The following is a 21975-nucleotide window of genomic DNA, read 5'->3' on the forward strand; positions in this document are numbered from 1 at the left end:
TCCACAATTCTAGGCGTTTGCTCGTGGATGTTTGTATTGACAAATAAGGGCTTCCTTCATGAGGTCCCCTGACCTCTCTGAGACAATTCTCAGACACTCATCATATGATATCTGTCCAAAACAGGCACAAATGGGAACAGAAGCAAAAATCAATTGTGCAGAAGTGGAAATCGATGCACATGGCAGCTGCTAAACAAGAAGTGACTAAGTTATAGCTGTCGGTGGGATGGATCCCCAAGTCACCGGAGTCCTGCCTAGCAGAGCCCAAATTAAACGTTTCCTCTGTGCCTCACTCCTTCACGAGGCTTTACACAGAACATTTTAAATAAAAACCTACAAAAATACCCCAGAGACGAGAGCAGGGGAAATGGGCTGGATCCGAAACTAGAAAGCTCCCTCGGTTTAATGCCAGTTCATCACCGTTCTTGTTACTTCACTCCAACTTATCCCTCCTTTCTCAGTAGACGGATGATGTTACGTCTATGAGAGTCTAATCCGCTTGGCAGGAAGAGCCTGGTCAGTTTCTTCTCTTTCCATCTCCATCTCTTCCCCCTCTCACAAGCTGTTCCTTCCCGTGTCTCAGTGCCCCTCACCCACCAGGCTCTAGCAGGGAAGGGGGAAGAGAGGAGAGCCTGGCCAGTGCTGTGCAGCCTGGCAGAGGTCCATGTGTCTGTGGGTGATGCCCACATTCTAGCTCCTTCTCTCGTGGGACAGTGGTGTGTTTGCTCATTGGTACAGTCCCTAATTGAGGACCGCTAGCAGGACCTGGCCTCCTCCGGTAACTGCTCTGAACTCTCCATCACCTCAGGCTCTGCTGCTCCATGGCACATGGACCAAAGTGGATCAGAGTGTGTGCCCTGCAGCCTAGATCATTTTGAAAGTCCTGTTTAAGGAGAGTACACTTTAGGAATATAAAACTTGGTACAGGCCTCAGAGGGGACCTAAAACTTAAGCTTCCTGAGCTCCAGGGTCAGTATATCCCCAGCACCGAGTCTGTGAATCACCCTGCTAATGTCACTCAAGATACAGTCCCTGCAAGCCCCAAACTCTAGAGAACCCGTGGTCAAGCTGAGTAAGTGGTTCGTGTCCTGGGCCCTGGAGTGGGAGGAGGGAATGCCTAGCCCCCACCTCCAAGGACGCTCTCACCACCAGCCCTTCCACCCTCTGGACAAGTCTCAGCCTAATCTATAGACGCTGGAGCTGGGTCACGTGCTAATATTTGAGAATTCCCTTTTGTCCTCCACCTTCACAACTATGGAGCGATGATCTGGTACTTTCCTTAGAGAATGTGGAGCAACCCGTGGGGCACCTATTATTCCCTGCCTTATTCCTTAGCCAAAATGGAGGCAACAGAGGAAAGTCACATGAACAACTTATTGCAGTGCCTTATCACAGGTATTTCATTAAAGCAAGTTGTCCACAGTTCTAATCAGTTGTATCTACCTGGTAGTAAGCATGGCTTTTAAAAAGTTAGAAATTCATTGCTCTGTGTATTAGTTTCTTGTTGCTGCATAAACCCATTACGATAAACTTAGTGGCTTAAAAACACACAAATTCATGATCTTACAGTTCTACAGATCAGAAGTCCATGGGTTTTAACACTCTTCCCTAAAGCGTGCTGGTGTGGACGGCTCCCTCTGAGGCTCCCGGAGAATCCATTCCCTTGCCTTTTGCAGCTTCTAGAAACTGCCACTCTCCCTCCATAGTCTGAGCCAGCAGCCCAGCATCTGTGAATATCTTTCTCTGCTTCCACATCACCTTCTTGAGACCCTCGTGCATCTCTCTTATAAGAACCCTTGTGATCACATTGGACCTACACAGAACTTCTCAATTATCTCCCATCTCAACATCTCTTAGCTTAATCACACCTGCAGAGTCCTTTTGCCATGAAGTAACATATTCACAGGTTCTGGGGATTAGGACAAGGGCATCTTCAGGCAGTGGTCCCAGTCTGATATCACACCTCCAACCATGATCTCGCTCCTTCTCACTCAGTGCTCTGGAGTGCCACCCTCGTCTGCATCTCCTCGCTGACCTTCAGTCTGTCCATATTCCAGGCATTTGGAAGGGACAGGGGCAGGGGAGGACATGCTTTTTTCATTTTAGGAGCATGCCTTTGGAAATACTTCCAGATCTTAGTGACGTGGCCAAATATCCCTGCAAGAGAGGCTGAGAAATGGGCTGAACTGAAATGCAGAGTTTCCATTACAAAATGGAAAAATGAACAAAAGGCTACTAAGATGCTTGTGCCCACATTCACGTTGTGTGCGCACCAACACCAGGTCTCCTTCTGAAATCTCTGCCCATTTTTTTACAAGAATCACTTTCTTGAGAGCCCACAGTAATTCCATGAATTGAAAATGGTTCTGCAGTAATTACCAGTTGGCTTCAATTTTGAAAAGTGTCCCGAGTCCCTGACCCCTTAGTCCCATGCAGAAAGGCCAGCTCAGTCGGAAAAGAGGACAGACTATAAATTTCCAGACTCTCTTTTTGTAGCTCCAGCAACATCAAGAACATTACAGCACCTCAGGGAAGAAGTGAGGACGGCCTAGGATGTGGACACAGCTCAGTGGTGCCTGCTGTTGCTCCTTGCCCTGTCATAGCATGGTGCCCGCGCCAGGCTGTCAGCAGTCCCCATGTGAAGCCTGGGGACCTCACAGTGCCCATACACTCCATCGAGAGCCAGCATATTTCACTAGTAAAATATGTAGCATCAAAAATATGAAATAAAATACACATCAGTTGGGACTTATCACCTTCAATCTAGCATTCAGAATACACTTTTATAAATCAAAATCTAACCTTGTCAGTCCCCTGATTAAAACAGCTTCCAGTTCTCTTATGATAAAGTCCTACCCATCTCTTCAAGCTCACCTCCCTGTGGCCTCCCCGTCTATCACTTTGTCACGGCAGCACTGGCCTCCTAGACCCTCTTTGCCCTTCCTTGCCTTCCCTCTCCTCCAACCAGGCCTGGCTGCTCCCAGCTTAGTATAACTGTCACTTCCTCAAGGAAACCTGCCTGACTCCCGCCAACTCTCCAAGGCTAGTAACCATCTCAGAGTAGCCTGTACTTTTCCTTCATGGCTCTTACTACCAGATGTGATGTGAGGGGATCATTTTTAAATGCCCATCTCCTGCTCAGGAGCCGTGCCTACTTATTTCCCTGTTCTTGCCTCTGTGTCTAGTACAGTGCAAGCTACTTACTAATGCTTATTAAATAACTGCATCCCCAGCATTTAAGTTTCATTGACTCTGCTTCCATCCCCATGATCTGAAGCATGTAAAGATGGGGTGGAATGTGGAGACCTTGAGGTTAGGATCCAGGGTGAGCTTTGAACTTACTGACCACTGTTGAGTGTATATGTAAAAATACTTGGCTTTTCAAATGTTGAAATGACTTTGAGGCATTTGAATCAACAAACCTGAAGACTGGACTTCGCTTAGTTTCACCCTGAATTTCACTTTGCAGCCCCACTTGAAACACAAAGACCATTATGTCAGACCTTTGTTTGCAGATCTCAAAAGTGAGGCCAGGAAAACAGGAGGACTAATCTAGTCTAATTTCAATTTTTGGAGTGGGTTTTCTGCATTGCATTGGTACCAACTAACTACTCGCAGTCAATAATGGTACACTTTCTTCAACCAATTTATATTAAATTTATTTCCAATTTGTCAAATCTTCTTGTTGATATTGGTTGTTTAGAATTAGGCCAATGCAGTAAATTAAATTTCTAAAGTGGATTTACTCAGTATTTGCTTTTAAAATATGGCACTGCTGAAGATTCTTATCCTTATACTAGGGGCCCGGTGCACAAATTCGTGCACAGGTGGGGTCCCTCGGGGTAGCCTGCTGAGATTGGGCCCCAGCTCGCGCCCCCAGCCTCACAGCCCCAGCTCACGCCCCCAGCCTTGCAGCCCCACAACCCCACCTGGCACCCGCGTTGGCCTGGCGCTGCCCCCTCAGCTGCTCCACCATCCTGCCTGCGGGGTGATTAATCAGGACTGGGCCCCCCACCCGGCTCCCTCAGCGCCTGGGAGCCAGGCAGCGGCCCCGCCCACCACAACTGCCACTGGTCACCATCTGTGGGGCGATTGGCAGGGCAATCGGGCCCCACTCACACCTGCCTTGACCTGGCGCCACCCGCTCATCTGCCTCACCATCCTGCTGTGGTCCCATTCTCGTCGGGGCCCCATTGGGGCCAGCAGTACCTCCACTGCCACCTGCTGCCAGCACCACATCGCCAATGCCCACCATGTTCCACACCGCCCCCAGTGGTCAGTGCATGTCATAGCGAGCGGTCAACCAACCACCTGAGGGGACAATTTGCATATTAGGCTTTTATTATATAGGATATATTGTAACTTTAAGTATCCAAACAATTTAATTAAATTTTATTGGGAGCACCAAAGTTGAAACTAATGAAAGCAACTAGTATGTCAGGTGGCATTTATTTCTGCATCAAACTGCCAATACTCCCTTTTGGCCCTTACAATGTAGTTTAAATATTTAACTCTAATAACTTTTGGAATCGTTGATGGAATTAGTTTTAATGACTCTCTAACAAACAGTTTGCCTTAAAAATAGATGGAAGCTTGTTTGATTACAGCAAAGAGGAGCTGAGGGTTCATTGACATGTAAAATCTGGCTTGGTCTTCAACCACACAGACTATGAATATTCTATGTCTATTGTCTCTATATTATTGATATAAGAGCATCCAAACCTATAGAAAATTGTTTAAGAGTTTATTTGAGCCAAACTCAGGACATGCCCAGAAGCAGCATCTCAAAGGACTAAGAAAATGCTCCCGAGAATGGCAATCTCGCAGTTCTTTTATACCTTTGGAATCAGAGGAATGTAGGGAATATGACATGAAATCCATTGGTCGTCAATTAAAAAGACAGAGAAAACAAGTGGGGAAATCTCTGTGATTGAATTACAAGACAGTTCACATTTAGCATTTACAATACATAGGAATGGAATAAGGGCAACAAGCCCATGTGCTCCCTTGAGGGTGGTTATGCCTCTGAGGGGGGGTCTGAAAAAGAGAAATATTCTGGCATTTCAAAGGTATGTTCACCTAGATATTCAAGAACAATGTATCTAGGCTTGCTTAAGGCAAAGATAGACCTTTTACTAGGAAAGTTATAGGCCTGGACATCACATGAAATGTCCAGATAGGAATTTATAATCAAATCACCCTATGTGCATTCTTTTGGTCACTGACCTTGTCTTATTTATTAGCTCAGTAGCTACTTTTACATCCACAATAAAATACCTTTTATTGAAATAAGGAGGATGTATGTAAAACTACCACTACTTTGCAATCTTTTCTTTCTCCGCTTCATGTGATTACATTAATATGTTCCTTCCACTTAAAAATGACTGGAAAACTTGCACAATTTTGAGCTATCAAATTTTTCATAAATGAGTAGTAATATCTTAACTGGGCACCATTTTTAGTGGATGGCAACAATCCATGTCTTGACTTTCAATTGAAAAACAGGTTCCTGGTGAGGAAGTCCTGGTAGTGAATGCAAATAACAAGCTATAAGTGTTCTAAGTTGAATGAGTAGATGGACTTGGGTTGCTAAAAGCCCAAAGGACTTTCACCACACTTGCCTTATATCTCAAGTCACTCGCAGCAAATTAGAATTGACAAGCTTTATGGGCTGTGCGCTTTCAAGGACAGCTAAAGCAAAAAACTTGTATTTGTTACTTCAGAACCAAATAGTCCCTTTGTGCCTACTGAGAAATCTTTGTTTAGAAATGAAATAAATCTTACCAGGTTCAGAGCCATTTTTAAAAGGGAGGAAAAAACGCCATTGACTATATACTAACTAACTGTGTGTTAGAATATGTTTTGAGTTCTAACTGATATGCCCATGGAAATAAACGAGTCTCCATTTTCAGGGTTAATTATTTATGAAAGCTTTTGTCTGAGTCAGAATTGCCACTTGTCATTAGAAACGATTTGTTAAATCTAAATTCTAAGTACGTCTTAGAAAACATGCTTTGGAAACACCTGTAAATGGGAGCATCGCCATCTGATTCACCGTATTCACTCACGCTGACCCCCTCCACCCAATTGCTGGTGGTTCTCTAAAATGGACCTTCTTCCAGAGGTCAGGGGTCACAACAGAAATGATGTGAAATTCCATTTCCTGTTCCTCTCATCTCCTGAAGCACAGTAACGAGGATTTGGTATTTAACCCTCTTCTTTCTCCCTAATCACCAGATCCTCCAATCAGCCCTTGAGACATTTCTCTTCCTGGTTACCTTCTTTCTCCCTAATCCTCTCCTTCCTCCCCCAGCTGGCAGTGTCCCTCATCCTGCCCTGATTCTGCATTACGGAGGGTAGGGGTGTGTCCCACTGCTTAGCAAGTGGTGATAGGATGCTCTGGGCAGTCAGGGGAGGAGGAAGTCTGTGAATACCCCCACAGGGCTCAGTTTCCTTCCATCACACTAGATGCTCTGCTCACCTGCTGGCATGCACTGCCCTACTCCCAACACCACTGTTCCCTGCCCAGTAACCTTCGCACAGGTGACCCTTTCAGAAACCAGCCCCTTCCGTCTTGTGGGCACATTCCAGAAGTGCCCAGCCCTACAAAAACATAGGAGCATATCTAATGAGAAATCAATGCATTCACCCTTCTCCTTTCTCCTGGCTCTCCTAAGGTTTGTGTTTGGGGAGAACTTAGTGTATCCTCCATGGACAGGTACATGAAGATCTGAACTGCAGGATGCAGAGAGCAGTAGAGATGGGGCTGGGGTGGCGGGCAAAGCCGTGCTCTGCAAGCTATGGAAGGACTCAGCAGCAATCCAGGACCAGATGTGCCCAGGCATAATGATGCTTCAGAATTATTTACAAGACAGGTTAAAGGGGAGGCAGTTTTATATACCTCCCATGGAAACATGGGCCGCTGAGAAGTTATTTCAAATGGAGCAGGCAACCAATGGCCTTTTTTTTTTTCTTTTGTACCATTTTACCTAAACTTAACTGCCTTCAGCAGACACATACCAACAGCAGAAGATAATACTGATAAGGTTGCTCTAGGCTAACATTTTTTTAAAAAAATCATAAAGCTCTGATGACCTTCCTTTGTTATAGAACAATAAAGTATAAGAACTTAGAGGCTAGCAGTAAAGCCCATGACATTGGTCAGCATTTCATAATTAACACAGTCATCTGAAATCATTGGATGCTACTGGTACATATTAGGCACCTCTGCTAGGGACCAGGGCTCCAGAATTCAGCAAGGCTTTATGTACTGTGATGTCACAGCACTTTGTTCACAGCAGGGGAAGAAAACGATGCTAAGTAGCCTCACTCATATAGCTCCTCCGAAGCTCAGGGGCATACTTCATCTAGCGATAGTGGTTTACTAAACATGTATTGCCTGCCTCTTGTTTCCCGAGCACAGAACTTGGCAGCAGAAGTTAGACTGGACAGGTATAAAAAGGGAAACATGTAAAATGGGGGGGAATGTGGAGACCTTGAGGTTAGGATCCAGGGTGAGCTTGGAACTTGTTGACCGCTGTTGAGTGTATATGTAAAATACCTGGCTTTTCAAATGTTGAAATGTCTTTTAGGGCGGACCGATCTGAGGTGTAGATGTGTGAAATTGAATCACACAGCCAGCGGATGCCAGGTCATCAGGTGTGACTGGGGCTCAGTGTGTGTGTGGCACCTCTCTGTCCTGAGGTTGGGACCTATTTTTATGCCGCTGAAATTCAACCTGGAGAATGCGTTATCTGACATCCCCAAATGAAGTCAGTGGCCTCCTAGGATTTAGCACTTTAAGAATGCATTCTGTATCCCTGTTAGTCACTGCCACCTCTGCATAGAAACTCCAAGCCAGTGGTTCTCACCATGTATTCATTAACATCACTTGGGGGCTTTGAAAAATCCTGGTGACCAGGCCCAGCTCAGAACAATGTAAATAGGATCTCAGGGCCTGTGGCTCAGGTATTACTATTTTTAAAACTCCCCGTGCTGATTGAGTCATTTTGACCTTTATTTATGGAAAAGCAACTGACACAGAGCTTACCAGTAATTATGATACTAGTGTAAACTGGAGAGAAGCACTGACTCCTGTCAGCTTTCTAATTTTACCTCTACCGACAGAGAGACCCAAGGTGAACAGTTTTGAGCCTTGACTTGACAAACAGCGCTAGCTCATCTTTGCACACAAACCTAACAAATGTGTGTGCTGATCTTCATTGAAGATCCTACACAGTTTCCATAATAAAAAGCTATGGGTCCAGTACAGGTTATCCTAATCCAGTGGTCGGCAAACTGCAGCTCTGTTGACTAATGAGTTTACCGACCACTGTTGTAAGGCATTACCCTTACCCAGAAGTTTTGTCTTCAGGTTAAAGACATTAGTACATTATTAAAATGTTTTTTAAGTGTTTTTCCCTAAGGCAGTGGTCGGCAAATTCATTAGTCAACAGAGCGGCAAACCGCGGCTCGCGAGCCGCAGTTTGCCGACCACTGTCCTAACCTCACATAGACCAGTTTGAAAGCCACTTACTTAGACCTTATTACAGGATGGTAAAAAATATAAAAATGGAGATTGTTATAAATTCAAGGATCTCAAAATGTTTAAGGGGAAGACTATAGGAACTAAATAGAGTGAACACCACGTAGACATACCATGAAGATCAATGGTTGTGAGGCTGTGAAGAACATCACCTTCATTTTCTTGCATTCTGGACCATTGAAAGCACAATATGGATGATAGTAGCTTTGGGGACTATACAGTGTCATAAAGAAACATATCAGGAACTTTAGCAGAGCAGCTGAGGTAGAAGGACAGGAAAAGGGAAAGATAAAGAAAATCAGATTATTCCTCGTGGCAATTTAAAGTTCAATGACTTTGAACTCTTCTTCTCTTTTGGATTTCTATCTCTATATACTTGGAGCAATTTAACAACCTTCAGTTTTAAGTTTAATGCATTAAAAATAAAAACCAATTTGAGGCACCGATATCATATCACATTTTGACAGTTTGTCTGGGTCTTGAGCTGAAGGGCACAACTTCTGGGTCATTCTGCTGGAGGTGACCAATAGACATTAAAAGAGTTTCTTATCATCAATAGTAAGGATTAACGGCCCTTCCCTAGTCACTGTGGCTATTCTTCATCTATTTTTCTTCCCTGGGCTATTTTATTTAACCCCTACAAGCCAAAGGATTGATGCAAAAGCGAACTATGGTTAAGCACCCAATAAAATAGAATTCAGGAAAAAGCCTCTGAGGTCTACAGTGAGTTAAAACTAAAAAGTAGTAATCAAAGAGACAAATAATGGTTTTAAAGCTACATGCCCAATGTATGTGTTTACATAGACCACTTTTAAGTTTTCTGAATGACAGTGGGAAGTAAGTGAGTAATAAATCGATTGCAAGCTGTCTAGGTAACAAATATTACATGGCTATTTGGTTAAAAAGAGTGTTAGCTTAGCAATAGCTCTTACTTTTTTAGAAAGCAAGACTTTTTTTTCAACTGAATGATGAAATATTTTATGCAGTAAAAAAAAAATGTGGAAGTGCAGGACACTTATCCTCAAGGTAACTGATTATTCGGTATAACTAAAACGGGTGTTGATTGATCTGTACCCAGGTCTTCAGCATCCGGTGTTACACTGTTTTCCATGACATTTGGAAGTATATACCACCATCACAATTAAAACTGTGAGGTCTCTTCTAGCCATTGTTGGCTGTAGTGATTTTAGAGTTCTTTGTTTCAGTCATTGCATCGCACCTTTCACTGCATCTGTGAATGAGAGGAAGATGGAGACGTAACCAGAGCTCCTCTTCTTGCACCTCCAGGAGCTCCCAAGCTGTGACTCAGAAACTAATCAAGAGCCTCGGTTGGGTTAACCACTCTGCCCTGTTCTCTAAGCTCTTCCTCTCCCAACTCCATTCAGAGCTTCTGTGCCACTCACACACCAAGGCTGGCCATGTGCAGAGGGGTCTGACACAGGGATGGCAGTCTTGGTGCCTCTGACACACTCATCACCCTCTGGTCTCTGCCAATCCCCTCACCCACAGACAAGTAACCACCAAGATCACATTTCTGTCATGCATTAGCATTCTCAGAATTGGGTCTTTTGAAGTATTTGAAAGCTTTGGGGTTGTATCCTCATAAGAGTCCCTTCCTTCATATAGTTTTATTATTACATCCACGGTCTTGACATTTCCAGAGATGTAAGTACTTACATGGTCCCATAGTAATCTAAGCATTATGAAATCTGAACTGCTGAGCAAAACATATCTCCAAAAACCCACATAGGACAGCAGTGCTGAGTAATCCATTGATATTGCCAATAAAACCAAGCCTAAGGTTGTGCCATACTTATATCCAGTTGTCCCCTTTGGTCTTAGAGCATATCAAATATTAGCCAATTTTCGTATCATAAAGTACATTGCTTGCTCACTTTTAATGACTTATCCATGACCGAAGAAGCCAAACTTTTGACTAAAGCAATTTCCTGAGCCACTACTTATAATCCCAAAATATATCCCATTGAGCTCCTTAAACGTCTAAATATTTTCATAAAAAAAAGAAAAAGCTAAAAGAACTGAAAATAATTGTTGCCTCTGTGAAGCAGGAATTGGGGGTTGGGTGGGTGTCTGCTTTTCTTTGTTATACCGCCAGTACTATGTGACAGATTACTCTGATAGAAGTAAACCTGACTAAAAAGAGAGAGGCTGGAGGAACTACCATAACATCCTTTCAGGACATCTCAGGGAAGGTGGGAGGAATTTTTGGCTATTTTTATTTTCTTCTTTATGCTTTCTAAATTCATAAAATCTTCCATAATTTATTTATATGGTTCTTATAATGAAAAATTGTATATATGCTTTTCATGTATTAAGTAGATATTTGAAAGCTTCGTGGAGGATTAATGTGGTAGGATGCATTCTGCATATGCTCTGAATGGAAAAATACAATTTCTGTGGCAAAGCAGAGAACATATGAGTCTAGGCCTGAATACTCAGTGGAAGGCGAGACACTCAGTGTGAATATACACTAAAGGCCTTGAGCAGGTGGGGATCGGGCATTTGTGGCAGAGAAGGAAATTCAAAGCAATGTAAGGGAGCTGAGCCAGAAGGGAGGATGCTGCTTGGCACCTGGCCCTGTGAACAAGTGTAAACACTTTTAGAAGGTGGTTGAAAAGAGGGCCAGAGAGAGTTGGAACCAGGTAGGCAAAGAACAGACAGTTTCAGGGCCATTCCACATTCTGAGCAGGATATTTTCATTTAAATGAAAGCTGGCCAAAGCAGGTTTGCCAAGAGACCATTTATCCCACATTTGGGAAGGAAAGCAAGCACTGAAAGCAGGCCCTCCCCTGTCGGCCTGTCTGGAGGGAACAGGAAGTGGGTCTCAATTCACATTCGTCTGTTTTAACCTTGATGATCACCAAAATGGTTTGCCAATTCAGACGCGTGGAACTTGGGAATGTCAGGAAGGAAAGAAACACTCTGCCTTCCCCATTTAATAAGAGCGTGCTGTCTTCGCAGGATGGATGGTCACAGTATCACTTTGTAGCCTCATCTTCAACCATCGAGAGGGATCGGCAAAGGCCCTACTCCTCCTCCCGCACGCCCTCCATCTCCCCTGTGCGCGTGTCTCCCAACAACCGCTCAGGTAAGAGATGCCCAGAACCAGCCAGGCCTGAGTCCCCTCCTTCCCAGCCCCTTAGCTGACCCCCATAGGGAGGAGAGTCATCCCCATCCGGATGTTTGCTGGAAATATCAAATGACTGCTTTCTTTTTATTGCAGTGGCGACTGTGTTACTCAGACTCAGAACTAATCTCTAACAGATTTCTAAAAATCTCTGACAGGTGGTGCGTCATGAAATGCATGTCACAGGCCTACATTCAGTGAGGAACAAAGATAAAGAAAACTGCCAGGTGTTTGCAAATCAGCGTTTTCCATGGATGTTTGTCCAACTTAAAATAGTTTGAGTTGCATTTTATTAATTGTAATTGGGATAACAGAATATGGGAGAAAGGGCATGCTATTTCTTCATTCAGAATGACATATTTCTGAACTACATCATTGAGGATTTCATTACTATTCCATATCTGATTAGCTTTTTATTATTACCTTTCAACCAATGAGTGAATCATTGATAAATTCTTTTTATTACCAACCATAATTTTTAAGTCATTTATGTTTTACTAATTTTGTCACCTTCTCATTACCTTACTTTTACACCCTTTTTCAATCATGTCATATAATGCCAAAGATGAGAGAAAGAAATTAAAGGCAAAATATAAGCAAAATGTTTAGTATATACATGGCATAAATTTTATTGTGGTTTTACTCAAAGTATAAGTTTTTAAAACTTTTGTTTTGATTTCTGCATTTTGTTTTTTGTTGTGAGAAGGATGGATCAATAATTATATGTACATATACATGCTCACACATGCTCATGCACACATTCACACATACACACACACACACACACACACACCTGCATAGGCTTCTATTTAAGAAAGTTTCTCCTGCTCCTCGCTGCCCTCTCACTGCTGAGGAAATAATATTTTCTGAAACTTCAGCTCAGCAGGTGTGACAGAGAGCGCACACCCGCAGAAGCCTCTCTGTCCTTGAGAACGTCTGTCATAAAACTGCACCACACAGAGGTGTCAGGATGACGAGGAAAATCAGAAATGAATGGGGAATGTATGCCTGAAACTAATGACCCTCTCCCAGCCCCGTGAACGCTTATATTTCTTAGTGTGGTCTTACTGCTTGTAATGTTTAGTCCCACACTGGACGAGTCAGGACCCCACCCTGTGTGACTGGAGAAACTCGTGCCTGTCTCAGAAGCATGGAAAGGGCCTGTTCTGCATTTTTTCTATCATTCTTAAAAAGATAAAGAGCAGTGAGCCTGGCAAGCACAAGGAGAGTGTCTTTGTAAAAGCTCTAATTACTCAGAACCAATCAGCGTTAGGATAATGAAATGACATAATACCTTGAAAAGTGCCCGAAGGAGGGAGCAGCAACACCCTATCAGGATGTCAACATCCCAGCCATTCAGCTAAGGTGTTTCCCAAGCGAGGCACATCAGAGACACCGCATAAACACTCATTTGCATGATATGATCTTTCCAGATATCACCTAGGTTTATGGAGACCACTGTGCGTGAGGTCTCAGGAGATAATTACACACTTGACATAGTTTAATAAGCCCCACCATCTGTGCAGTATTAGCTTCTAATTTTAGAAGCTTTGGCCAAGAGCCTTCAAGATATTGTCTCTTTGTGATTGCTTAGCAGTGACTAACAAAAAGCTCCCTTTGATGTAGAAAGGCCTAGAAGCAAAGCAGCAAAGGCAGGAAAGGGTCTCTCCCTGGAGAGAAGGCTGCAGAGCAGAGGAGAGGGTAGTGGGTGGAGGAGGTGAGCAGGACGATGCTCAGGATGCTCAGCAACTGGACAGAGTCCAGCTCAGTTACAGGAGAAAATATTGTTTGTTTCCCTGTCTTCCCATTGGATTTACACCCAGAGATTCTGATCCAACTGGTTTTGCGTGGGACTCAAGCAACTGTATTTTTTAAAGTATTCCAAGTAATTCATTCTAATGGGCAGCCAGGACTGGCAGCCTCTGGGAGTTCCAGGAGCTGAGCAGCGAGCCTCGATTTTATTTGATAGGTTGAGAAGTGGGAGACAGGAAGCGATGGGAAGGCCCCTTTGTTTACCTTTCTAGCTTTTGGCTGTGATGCCCACAGAGCACTGGCCTCTCCTTCTGGTTTATTTGCAGGTCCATTTCCTCACCTGACTGAGCTCCTCTGGTTCAGAAGGTGTGACACATTCATCTTTCTGTCTCCCAGTGTCTGGCACAGGGGTTTTCACATAGAAGACACTAAATTTGATGAAATGAAGCAAACGTTGAGACAGTGAAAAGAGGGGTACATTCAGGGATCAAGCCTACCCAGTGGGTTGGAGCTGAGGGATCCCGCAAAGGGTGTGAAGGATAAGCTACAGGGTAAACTGAGGCCTGATTGGGGAGGAGCTTGGGCACTAGCCAAGGAAAGAGGATTTTATCCAAAAAATCCAAGTCCCCAGGCTTCCCCAAGCCTTAATAATCACCAAGTCTGCTTGTTAAATATGGATTCCTCGAACCATCTCCTGAAAACTCAGACGCAGAAGGTCCAGGGCTGGGTCCTGGAATCCCTAAGTGCTCAGGTGAGTCTCAAGGTTAGACAAGTTTCTGAAGCACTGCCCCGAGCACAGGAGGCTGGGTGAGGCTTTGAGGCAGAACAGTACTTTGCTAAGCTCACACTGAGTAGATGCATTTGACTAAGCTCCGGATATAAGTAGCGTCTTATGGAGCATGGAGACCAACATGAGGACAACAACCTCAGGTGGGCTGTGTGCCAGCTGCCTCATTGCCAGCACGCACAGGTATTGCTCTGCGTCCTCCATCGCGTCTCTGCATGGACAGGGCCATTTAGTTCCTCCCAGGTCATCCCCTCTTTGAAGAAAACTAAACCTCTTTTTGTTTGCTTCTTGACCTCCAAGTTCGGCCTTTTCTGTGTTCTGGGACCAGTTTGCTGAAGAATCATGGGGACTCTTCTAGTTACAACCCATCGTTGTAGAAATGGAGACACAGAGGAAGACGGGGCTCGCTCCCCGGGGGTCCAATAGGCAGCAAGAGTTCAAGGTGTAAGGTGTGGGTGCATGATTGTTGGGGGCATTCATCCAAAGAGCTGGGACAGGACACCGCATCAGGAAGAGGGAGCTGTCCTCACACCCTGCCCCCAGCCTACCCCAGCAGGCTGCTCTTTGCGGGTCAGGTTATGTTTGCCCCACAGATCATCCTGTGTGGAGAGCTGCTTCCTCTGCCTTCCTTTAGCGAGTTGCTGGGTGACTTGGTAGTTAAGTAAAACTGTTTATTTTCATCAGAGATTCTTCAATACCAGTAATAGCTCCTCTGAAACATGTCTAATTTAAAAAAGGGAGGAAAGTAGAAGAGAGGAAGGAAAGGAGGGAGGGAACGAAAAGGAAAGAGAAATAAAGAAACTAAGATCCATCTCATTCTTGGGCAGGTCATGTGCCCACCAGGAGGTCTCTCTAAGAAAGATGGCCCCAGTATATAGTTCTTAATTACTTGCCTTCAAGCCATGTGTCCCCTCAACTATAAAGCACCAAGTGATACAGGGTAAGGGAATGGGTAAAGACAAGACCCAAAGAACAAGAAAATCGACACATCCACACATATTGACATATGTTGAGCCAGGTGTGTTTTGACCTTAACTGTTTGTGTGAAACGCTGTCCATGCTATGGAATGAGACTCAGAAAGTCATCCTTTTGATTTCTTTATGTAGCAAGTGCCCCAGCTTCACCTCGGGAAATGATCAGCCTCAAAGAAAGGAAAACAGACTATGAGTCCACTGGCAGCAATGCCACTTACCACGGGACCAAAGGAGAACACACTTCCAGGAAAGACACCATGACAGGTGAGCTCAGCTTCGTGCGTTTCCCCCGTGGAGCTGGTGACTCGATCTGGGATGGAGCAGAGGACTGGGGCATCAGGCTTCAAGCCATGCTTGGCAGCTCAGCAGGACTCAGCAGCTAGCAGGTCACTGGAGAGTTTGACAATGAAGACCCCCAGGAACTGGGGATGAGGAGATTAAGCCAGAAGTGTAAAACCTTAGCATCGTACTCCTGAAAAGAGCTAAGAGAAAATGACCTCTACACACATTAGCCTCAGTCCTTCTTTCCTGCCCTTTCCCTCTCACTTGCCCAGCTCACTTCTCTTACATTAGAAAGAGAAATTATCATGGGTTTCTCCTTAGTTGGGATATCAAGTTTTGCCATTAGGAATGGAGGGAGAAAAAAGAGGATAAGAAAAGAAGAGGAGAGCAGGGAGAAGGGAGAGAAGAGGGAGAAGGAGGAGAGGAAGGGACTGGGATGGCAGCAAAGGAAGAAGATTTAAGGAAAACCCACAGAACTTCTGTTGAGACATTTTTTCCTCTTACCTTGAAACCAAACTCCCAAGGAGATTCATTAGAACAATGACCACAATTTCCCTAAGGATGAATTGATCTTTTATGCTTCTCATCTTTCACTACCCCAGTCATACCCATTGTCTTTCCTTTCTCATCAGCGAGGACTCTGTGGAGGCCAAACTTAGTGCCCTTCACCACCCCTCCAGGGTGCCCTGCACAACCTGTTTAATAATAAGACTTGACTTAACTCTCCCATTATTCTGTACAACTCTCTTTGGGGCAGGGTGTGCCTTTCACATTCATCATTCCCTCCAGTCTCTCCGCACACCTACCCTCTCCCCCATTTGCCCCTCCTCTGAGGACTTGGGGGCATTGATGTAGAGAGGGTTATGTCTTAGAAACAGAGCTGCCAGAGTCATCAGAATCTCTAACGAAGGAGTCCCACCCTTCTTTGCCACATGGATATAGAGATGGGTCCCTCCTGAAAATCAGCCATGAGGAACAGGGCCAAATTGGGCCAGTCATTAAACTGCAGTGCAAAAAGCACAGTCCTAAACACACAGAGACCCTCTTATCAGAAAAATCTTAAAAGCATGGGGTGCATTTCTCTAATATTATTTAGATCTGGCCTGCAGGGAAGCAGAACAGACAAATTGGATGATTTATGAAGATTTCTTCCAGACCAGCATATCTAAGACAATTTTTCTGATGGTAAATGTATTTACCCCAGAGGCAGTGTTTCCGTGGTAATTCTGCACGACTGCATAGAACAAAGCATAGTAAACAGTTGCCCACGATCCCCACTCCTAGGTCAGCACTCTGCCTCCACACACAGACCCTATAAGGGAATGTCTACCCTCACCCTTGAAACATCTTCTGAATGAAAGGACTGAGCTCATTACATAGGATATACCTTATTATTCTCGTTCACTGGCTCTTCCCCCATTAATGTCACCCTGGTTATAGATGAGCATAAACAAAGAAAGTTGTGAATTTAGATGCCGAGTCCCTAGGGTCAACACATTCAGCAAAGAATCTAATTTGTCCTGATTAGTCCAGAGTAATAGTGACACCAAATCCACCTGACCCATTCATTTTGTGATTAGCCACCTCACTGGCAGTCTAGGATGATAAATTGAGATTATAATTACAAGAAAAATTGTGAAATTGACTGCATTGTTATTTAAGTGTAAATTTTCTCTTTAACTTTCTTGCCCAGTGTAATCATTCAAAGGCTTTTAAATGTGGATGTTTGTGTTGAAATAATTCCAATGGCACATGATCATGCCATGCACACAAAATGAACTAAAATAAAATCTAATGTGTTTCTGATCTTTAGTATTCCTAGAAAATGGCAGGGATCTTGAATACTCTGGTATTGAGATATGTGTAAATTTTCAAACTCATATAGAGGCTTAAATAGCATTGCTTTAATTTATTAAAAACACAAGTCAATACTGCACTGTCAATCATGTAGCAAGCCTAGAAGAACATTGAGATCTTCATTGAATAATGTGTTTATACTGGAAGGTTCCCTTTAAGCCAACAAGTACTGTGTAAAAGACAGTTGTTGATGGTAGTGGTGATGATGTTGATGACAATGGTGGTGATGGTAGTGTGCAGTGATGGTGGTGGTTATGATGGTGGTGGTGATGGTGGTGATGGTGGTGGTGGTGTGCAGTGATGGTGGTGGTGGTGGTTATGATGGTGGTGATGATGGTGGTGGTGTGCAGTGATGATGGAGGTGATGGTGGTGCTGATGGTTATGATGGTGGCAATGGTAATGGTGGTAGTGATGATAGTGATGGTGATGGGTGTGTGGAGTTATAGTAGTGGTGGTGATAGTGATGGTGATGGTGGTGTGCAGTGATAGTTGTGATGGTGGTGGTGTGCAGTGATGGTGGTGGTGATGGAGGAAGTGGTGATGGTGATAGTGATGATGATGGTGGTGGTGATGGTGATGGTGATGATGGTGGTAGTGATGGCAGAAATGGTGATGGATGGGGTATTGGTAATGAGGATGATGGAGATAATGGTGTGCTGAGACTGGTGGTGGCATTGCCACTTTCTATAGTGGTATGAGTAAGTCCCCAGCCAAGCCAGGTGAGAGCCAGTAAATCATATAGGAATGGAAAGAATGAATTGCCAACCTCCACTCGGCAACACTTCAGCAAGTGCCCATCGTTCCAACATTTTTACTCACAGATGAGATGTCTAACGACCTCTGCATCAAGAGCAGTTCTTTTTCTCATTCACCTGTAAATCAAGGGGACGTGTACAGTTCAGTGCATTGAAATTGCCCCTTCTTTGTTTCTAAGGCATCAGAGGATGTCCTACCATTTCCCCCAAATGAAATAATCCCTCTGCTGTGGTAAACCATGAGAAATTTCACCCTCAAAATGCAACCTGGGAAAAATTAAAAAGTAGAAGCAGTTTCTTGCCTGGGTTATAATCTCATCTATTAGGTCCTAGAAATACAGATCCACTTAGGATTTTATTCCAGGCTTCCCTCCACCCACCTTTTCTGGATTCATTTTCCACCTAGATGGAGTCTCTGAAAAAGTGTCTGTCTTTAGTGTTTCTTTGCCACTGAGGAGCCTTCAGAAAGCCAAAGTGAGCTGTTCATTCAGGCTTGCAGGACTGATAGCTTTTCCTGGTGGTCATGATCCCTGGGAACATTACGTGTTCAGAAGCACGCATCACAGGAGGGCTGTGCGATCCTGGCAGCTACACAGCCTGACCTGAATATTCACCAGGGGATTTTGCCCTCCCTTCTAAGCTTCCAAATGCCTTTACATCAAATGGTCTATTCTGTTTTTGTCAGTGTCTCTCTTACGCCTTTTGCAGCCATTCTAATCTTTATTATGTTGACTCAGTTGGAAATTGAGGCTTATAAAGAAAAGGAAAGGCAATTTCCTATAAGTCCACTCTGAGCTCCATATACAAGGGCGAAACATTCACGAAGACATCTGCTTCATGTGTCTGCAAGGGCCACAAGTTCAATCTCAGCTATACACTCTCCTCTAAACAGGTGAAGTGGCCACAGAGCAGGAGGAAAGGACTTCCAGTAGGAAACCACAAACACAACAGGGAGGGAGGCTAAGGCTATCATAGGGCATTGTCTATCAAATAAAATTACATTTAATTCTAATAGAAAACATTTTTTCACCTTATTCTTGAAGTGATAACTTCTATCAGCAAATTATGCCTCAGAAAGCAGGTTTTCTTTGATTTATGCATTCATTCGTTCATTCATTCATTCAGCAAATAAAGCACTCATTCTGTGAGCATCACCAAGGCCAGGCACTGTCCCAGATGCTGGGGATACCTGCAAAGGTGTCAGCTCATAGAGCTTGTGCTCCCATAAAGGAAGGCAGGTAGTACACAAGGTAAACAATAGAGCAAGCTCACCAATGAGGTAATGGCACATGGTTGTTGAGCATGAGGGAGAAAATAAACAGGGTAATGAGATAGAGAACTACTTTAACTGACAAGGTCAAGGAGGAGACATTTGTGCCCAAACCTAACCAGCAGCAAGATGAGGCAGTCCAGAGTGTGCAAGCAATATCTAGGGAGGAGGATCAGCAAGTACCACATCCCTGAAGCAAAACAAACTTGGCAGGTTTGACCAGCATAGCAAGGGCTCAGCACACAAGGGCAGAGTGGGAGACACTTCAGAAAGTTAGGCAGAGGCCAGATCATTCAAAGCCTCATAGACCATAAAAAGGAGCTTGGCTTTTACCATAATCCAGTTTGTCTAACAAGATGATTACTCAGCTTGGGGACAGGATGGACAGAGGAGCAGGTTTGGGCAGAATGGAAACTGGGCCTTAAGGGAGGATTCTGTAGCTGTGGTCCAGGCGAGGGATGATGGTTTTCACAGCAATACAGAGACCTGAGTGATGTGTATTCATCCAGAGTCTATCTGAGTGGTGTTTCAAATTGAAAATAGGCTCTTAGCCTTCACTCCTCCAGAAAATTTCAGAAGAGGAGTTTTATTGCACAGCTATTATATGCTTGTAGTAATAATCAGGGGTGAAATAGTAGCTTACACTGACTTTGTGTCTAGAGTGGCCTGTCTCTATGACAGAAGGATGGTGTGTCATCTTATCTCATTATCACATAGATACTGGAAGCAAAAGATAAGCCCTTCTTTATTTCTAGAGTGTTTTATACTCAATGACACTCTAGGGAAAAAAAAAAAAAAGCTTTTCAAAATCTTTCTTTAATCATGACTTTATAGTTGCTATGAAGGGAGTAGTGCCCAGGGTCTTTGCTCGGGCTTGTGGCACGAGCCTCAAGGCTTCCAGGTGAAGAAATGGGCAAATGAACACCGTACCCAGGCCTTTGGGAGCTGCCGATAACTGGAAGAGACTTTCCTTTTCTTTGAATTAGACTGCGCTGCTCACAAAACAGAGGGGGCTCCTGTATGTGCCTAACAGGATTCCAGAGCCACGGCCACCCAGACGCGCAGGGCACCCGCAGGTGGTGCTTCCCGCCTGTCCTTCCGGCCTTTGAGAACGAACAGTCTGAACGATGCCCAAGCATTTCTGTGAACTCAAATTAGACATTTCATTCTTGACATTCTCCTGCTAAAAACGAAGCTGCTGGTACAGATTCCAGCATGCTTCAGTGCAAGTGACAAGTTTTTATTATCCGCCCATTTTCACGAGGAAGGAAGGCCATAAAACTTTCAAAATGACCATCTGTCTGTCGCACCTGCCCTGACCCTGTCTACTATCTGAACATTACTGCAGGAGGCTGCCATGCTATGGGGATTTTATAGAAGAGCTGTGTTTCTTTCTTAATATCTGTATGCAAAGTGAGGTGTTCGAGGCCAAAGAATTTCTTCCACTTGGAATGGTCCAGGAGAAACCAAGCATGTTAGGGCAAGAACTTGCCTCGATAACCTTTAGTCCTCCATTTGAAATCTTGCTCTCTTTGCTAATACATTTGTTTCCCTTTGCTTTCAGCTCAAAATACTGGAATTTCAACTTTGTATAGGAATTCATATGGTGCGCCCACTGAAGACATCAAACATAACCAGGTAAAGGAGACCACAGAACGTTTGTAGTATTCATTTTCCCCTTCGACTCATGTCAACTGTCCTGGAATTGTAAACTACATTAACTTCTTTCTCACAGGCATAAAGAACAACAATGAAAAGAAAGCACTGTTCCCTGCTGCTCTTCCCGCTGACGTCGCCCAGCCTCTATGCGGGTGGTGGCAGTCATTAGAATAGCCACACATTTGGAAAGAGTCTTAGATTTCACCACAACCACACACTTTATTTCATGGCAGAAAGCAAGTTTCCTACTATGATGCAAAACTAAAAGAAATAAGGCAAGCCCCAATTATATGAGCATAAGATGCTGGTTACTAGACAAATTGTCTAATTACTAGACAGGAATTAAGTAACTCCTATAACCCAGCCAACTCTCATTTAGAAGAAAGTATTCATTATGAGTGATAGTTACTAATGAGATAGACACATCAACTTCAATAGGAACAACTAAATAGGATGCATTTTAATGTGCCTTGCAACTCCAAGTCCAGTTGAAGAACAAGCAGTCCCAACATCACTGGGGACTTGTGAGAAAGGCAGAGATTCTTCTCTGACCCTTACCCAACCAAGGGTTTGTCTGCATCAGACTCACATTTCATCTAGATGTCCAGGTGATTTTGTGTCCATTCAGGTTTAAAGAGCTCTGGGATGGTCAATACTTAAATAACTGATCTAAGTTTGTATGTATGTGTTTTATTCTACAAACATTCATCAAGGCCCCCTTTTTCCATGGCTCTTTTGGGACTATAAAAGCCAAAAGGCACAGCCTGTGGTTCTTCATTGATGGACAACTTCATACTTTTCTCCCCCTTTGGTGTTCATTACAGAATGAATGACATGCTTGTAACTGTTGGATATAATATCTGTTGTGAGAACTGGCTTCTTGCTGATGTGCTAGATTCCTCTCAGGCATCAGGAAAGTTGGGCTGAAAGGATAAACCTGAAAC

At 44.0% G+C, this 21975-nt stretch overlaps 1 protein-coding gene across 7 annotated transcripts in view; it reads left to right on the forward strand.

The window, feature by feature from the left end:
• The window catches only part of CTNND2 (catenin delta 2), an 804920-nt gene that overhangs the window by 777045 nt on the left and 5900 nt on the right, over window positions 1-21975 (forward strand). For 5 of the 7 annotated variants that reach the window (XM_080680431.1, XM_080680433.1, XM_080680432.1 and 2 more), the window contains 3 exons: window positions 11528-11654; window positions 15340-15471; window positions 20937-21010. In XM_080680431.1, coding sequence (XP_080536557.1) covers window positions 11528-11654; window positions 15340-15471; window positions 20937-21010 — 333 coding nt within the window. The remainder of the gene's footprint in view (window positions 1-11527; window positions 11655-15339; window positions 15472-20936; window positions 21011-21975) is intronic. The other 2 variants (XM_080680434.1, XM_080680436.1) reach the window with 1 other exon arrangement.

Source organism: Plecotus auritus (genome assembly GCF_963455305.1).
Source record: "Plecotus auritus genome assembly, chromosome: 7".
NCBI classification, from domain to species: domain Eukaryota; kingdom Metazoa; phylum Chordata; class Mammalia; order Chiroptera; family Vespertilionidae; genus Plecotus; species Plecotus auritus.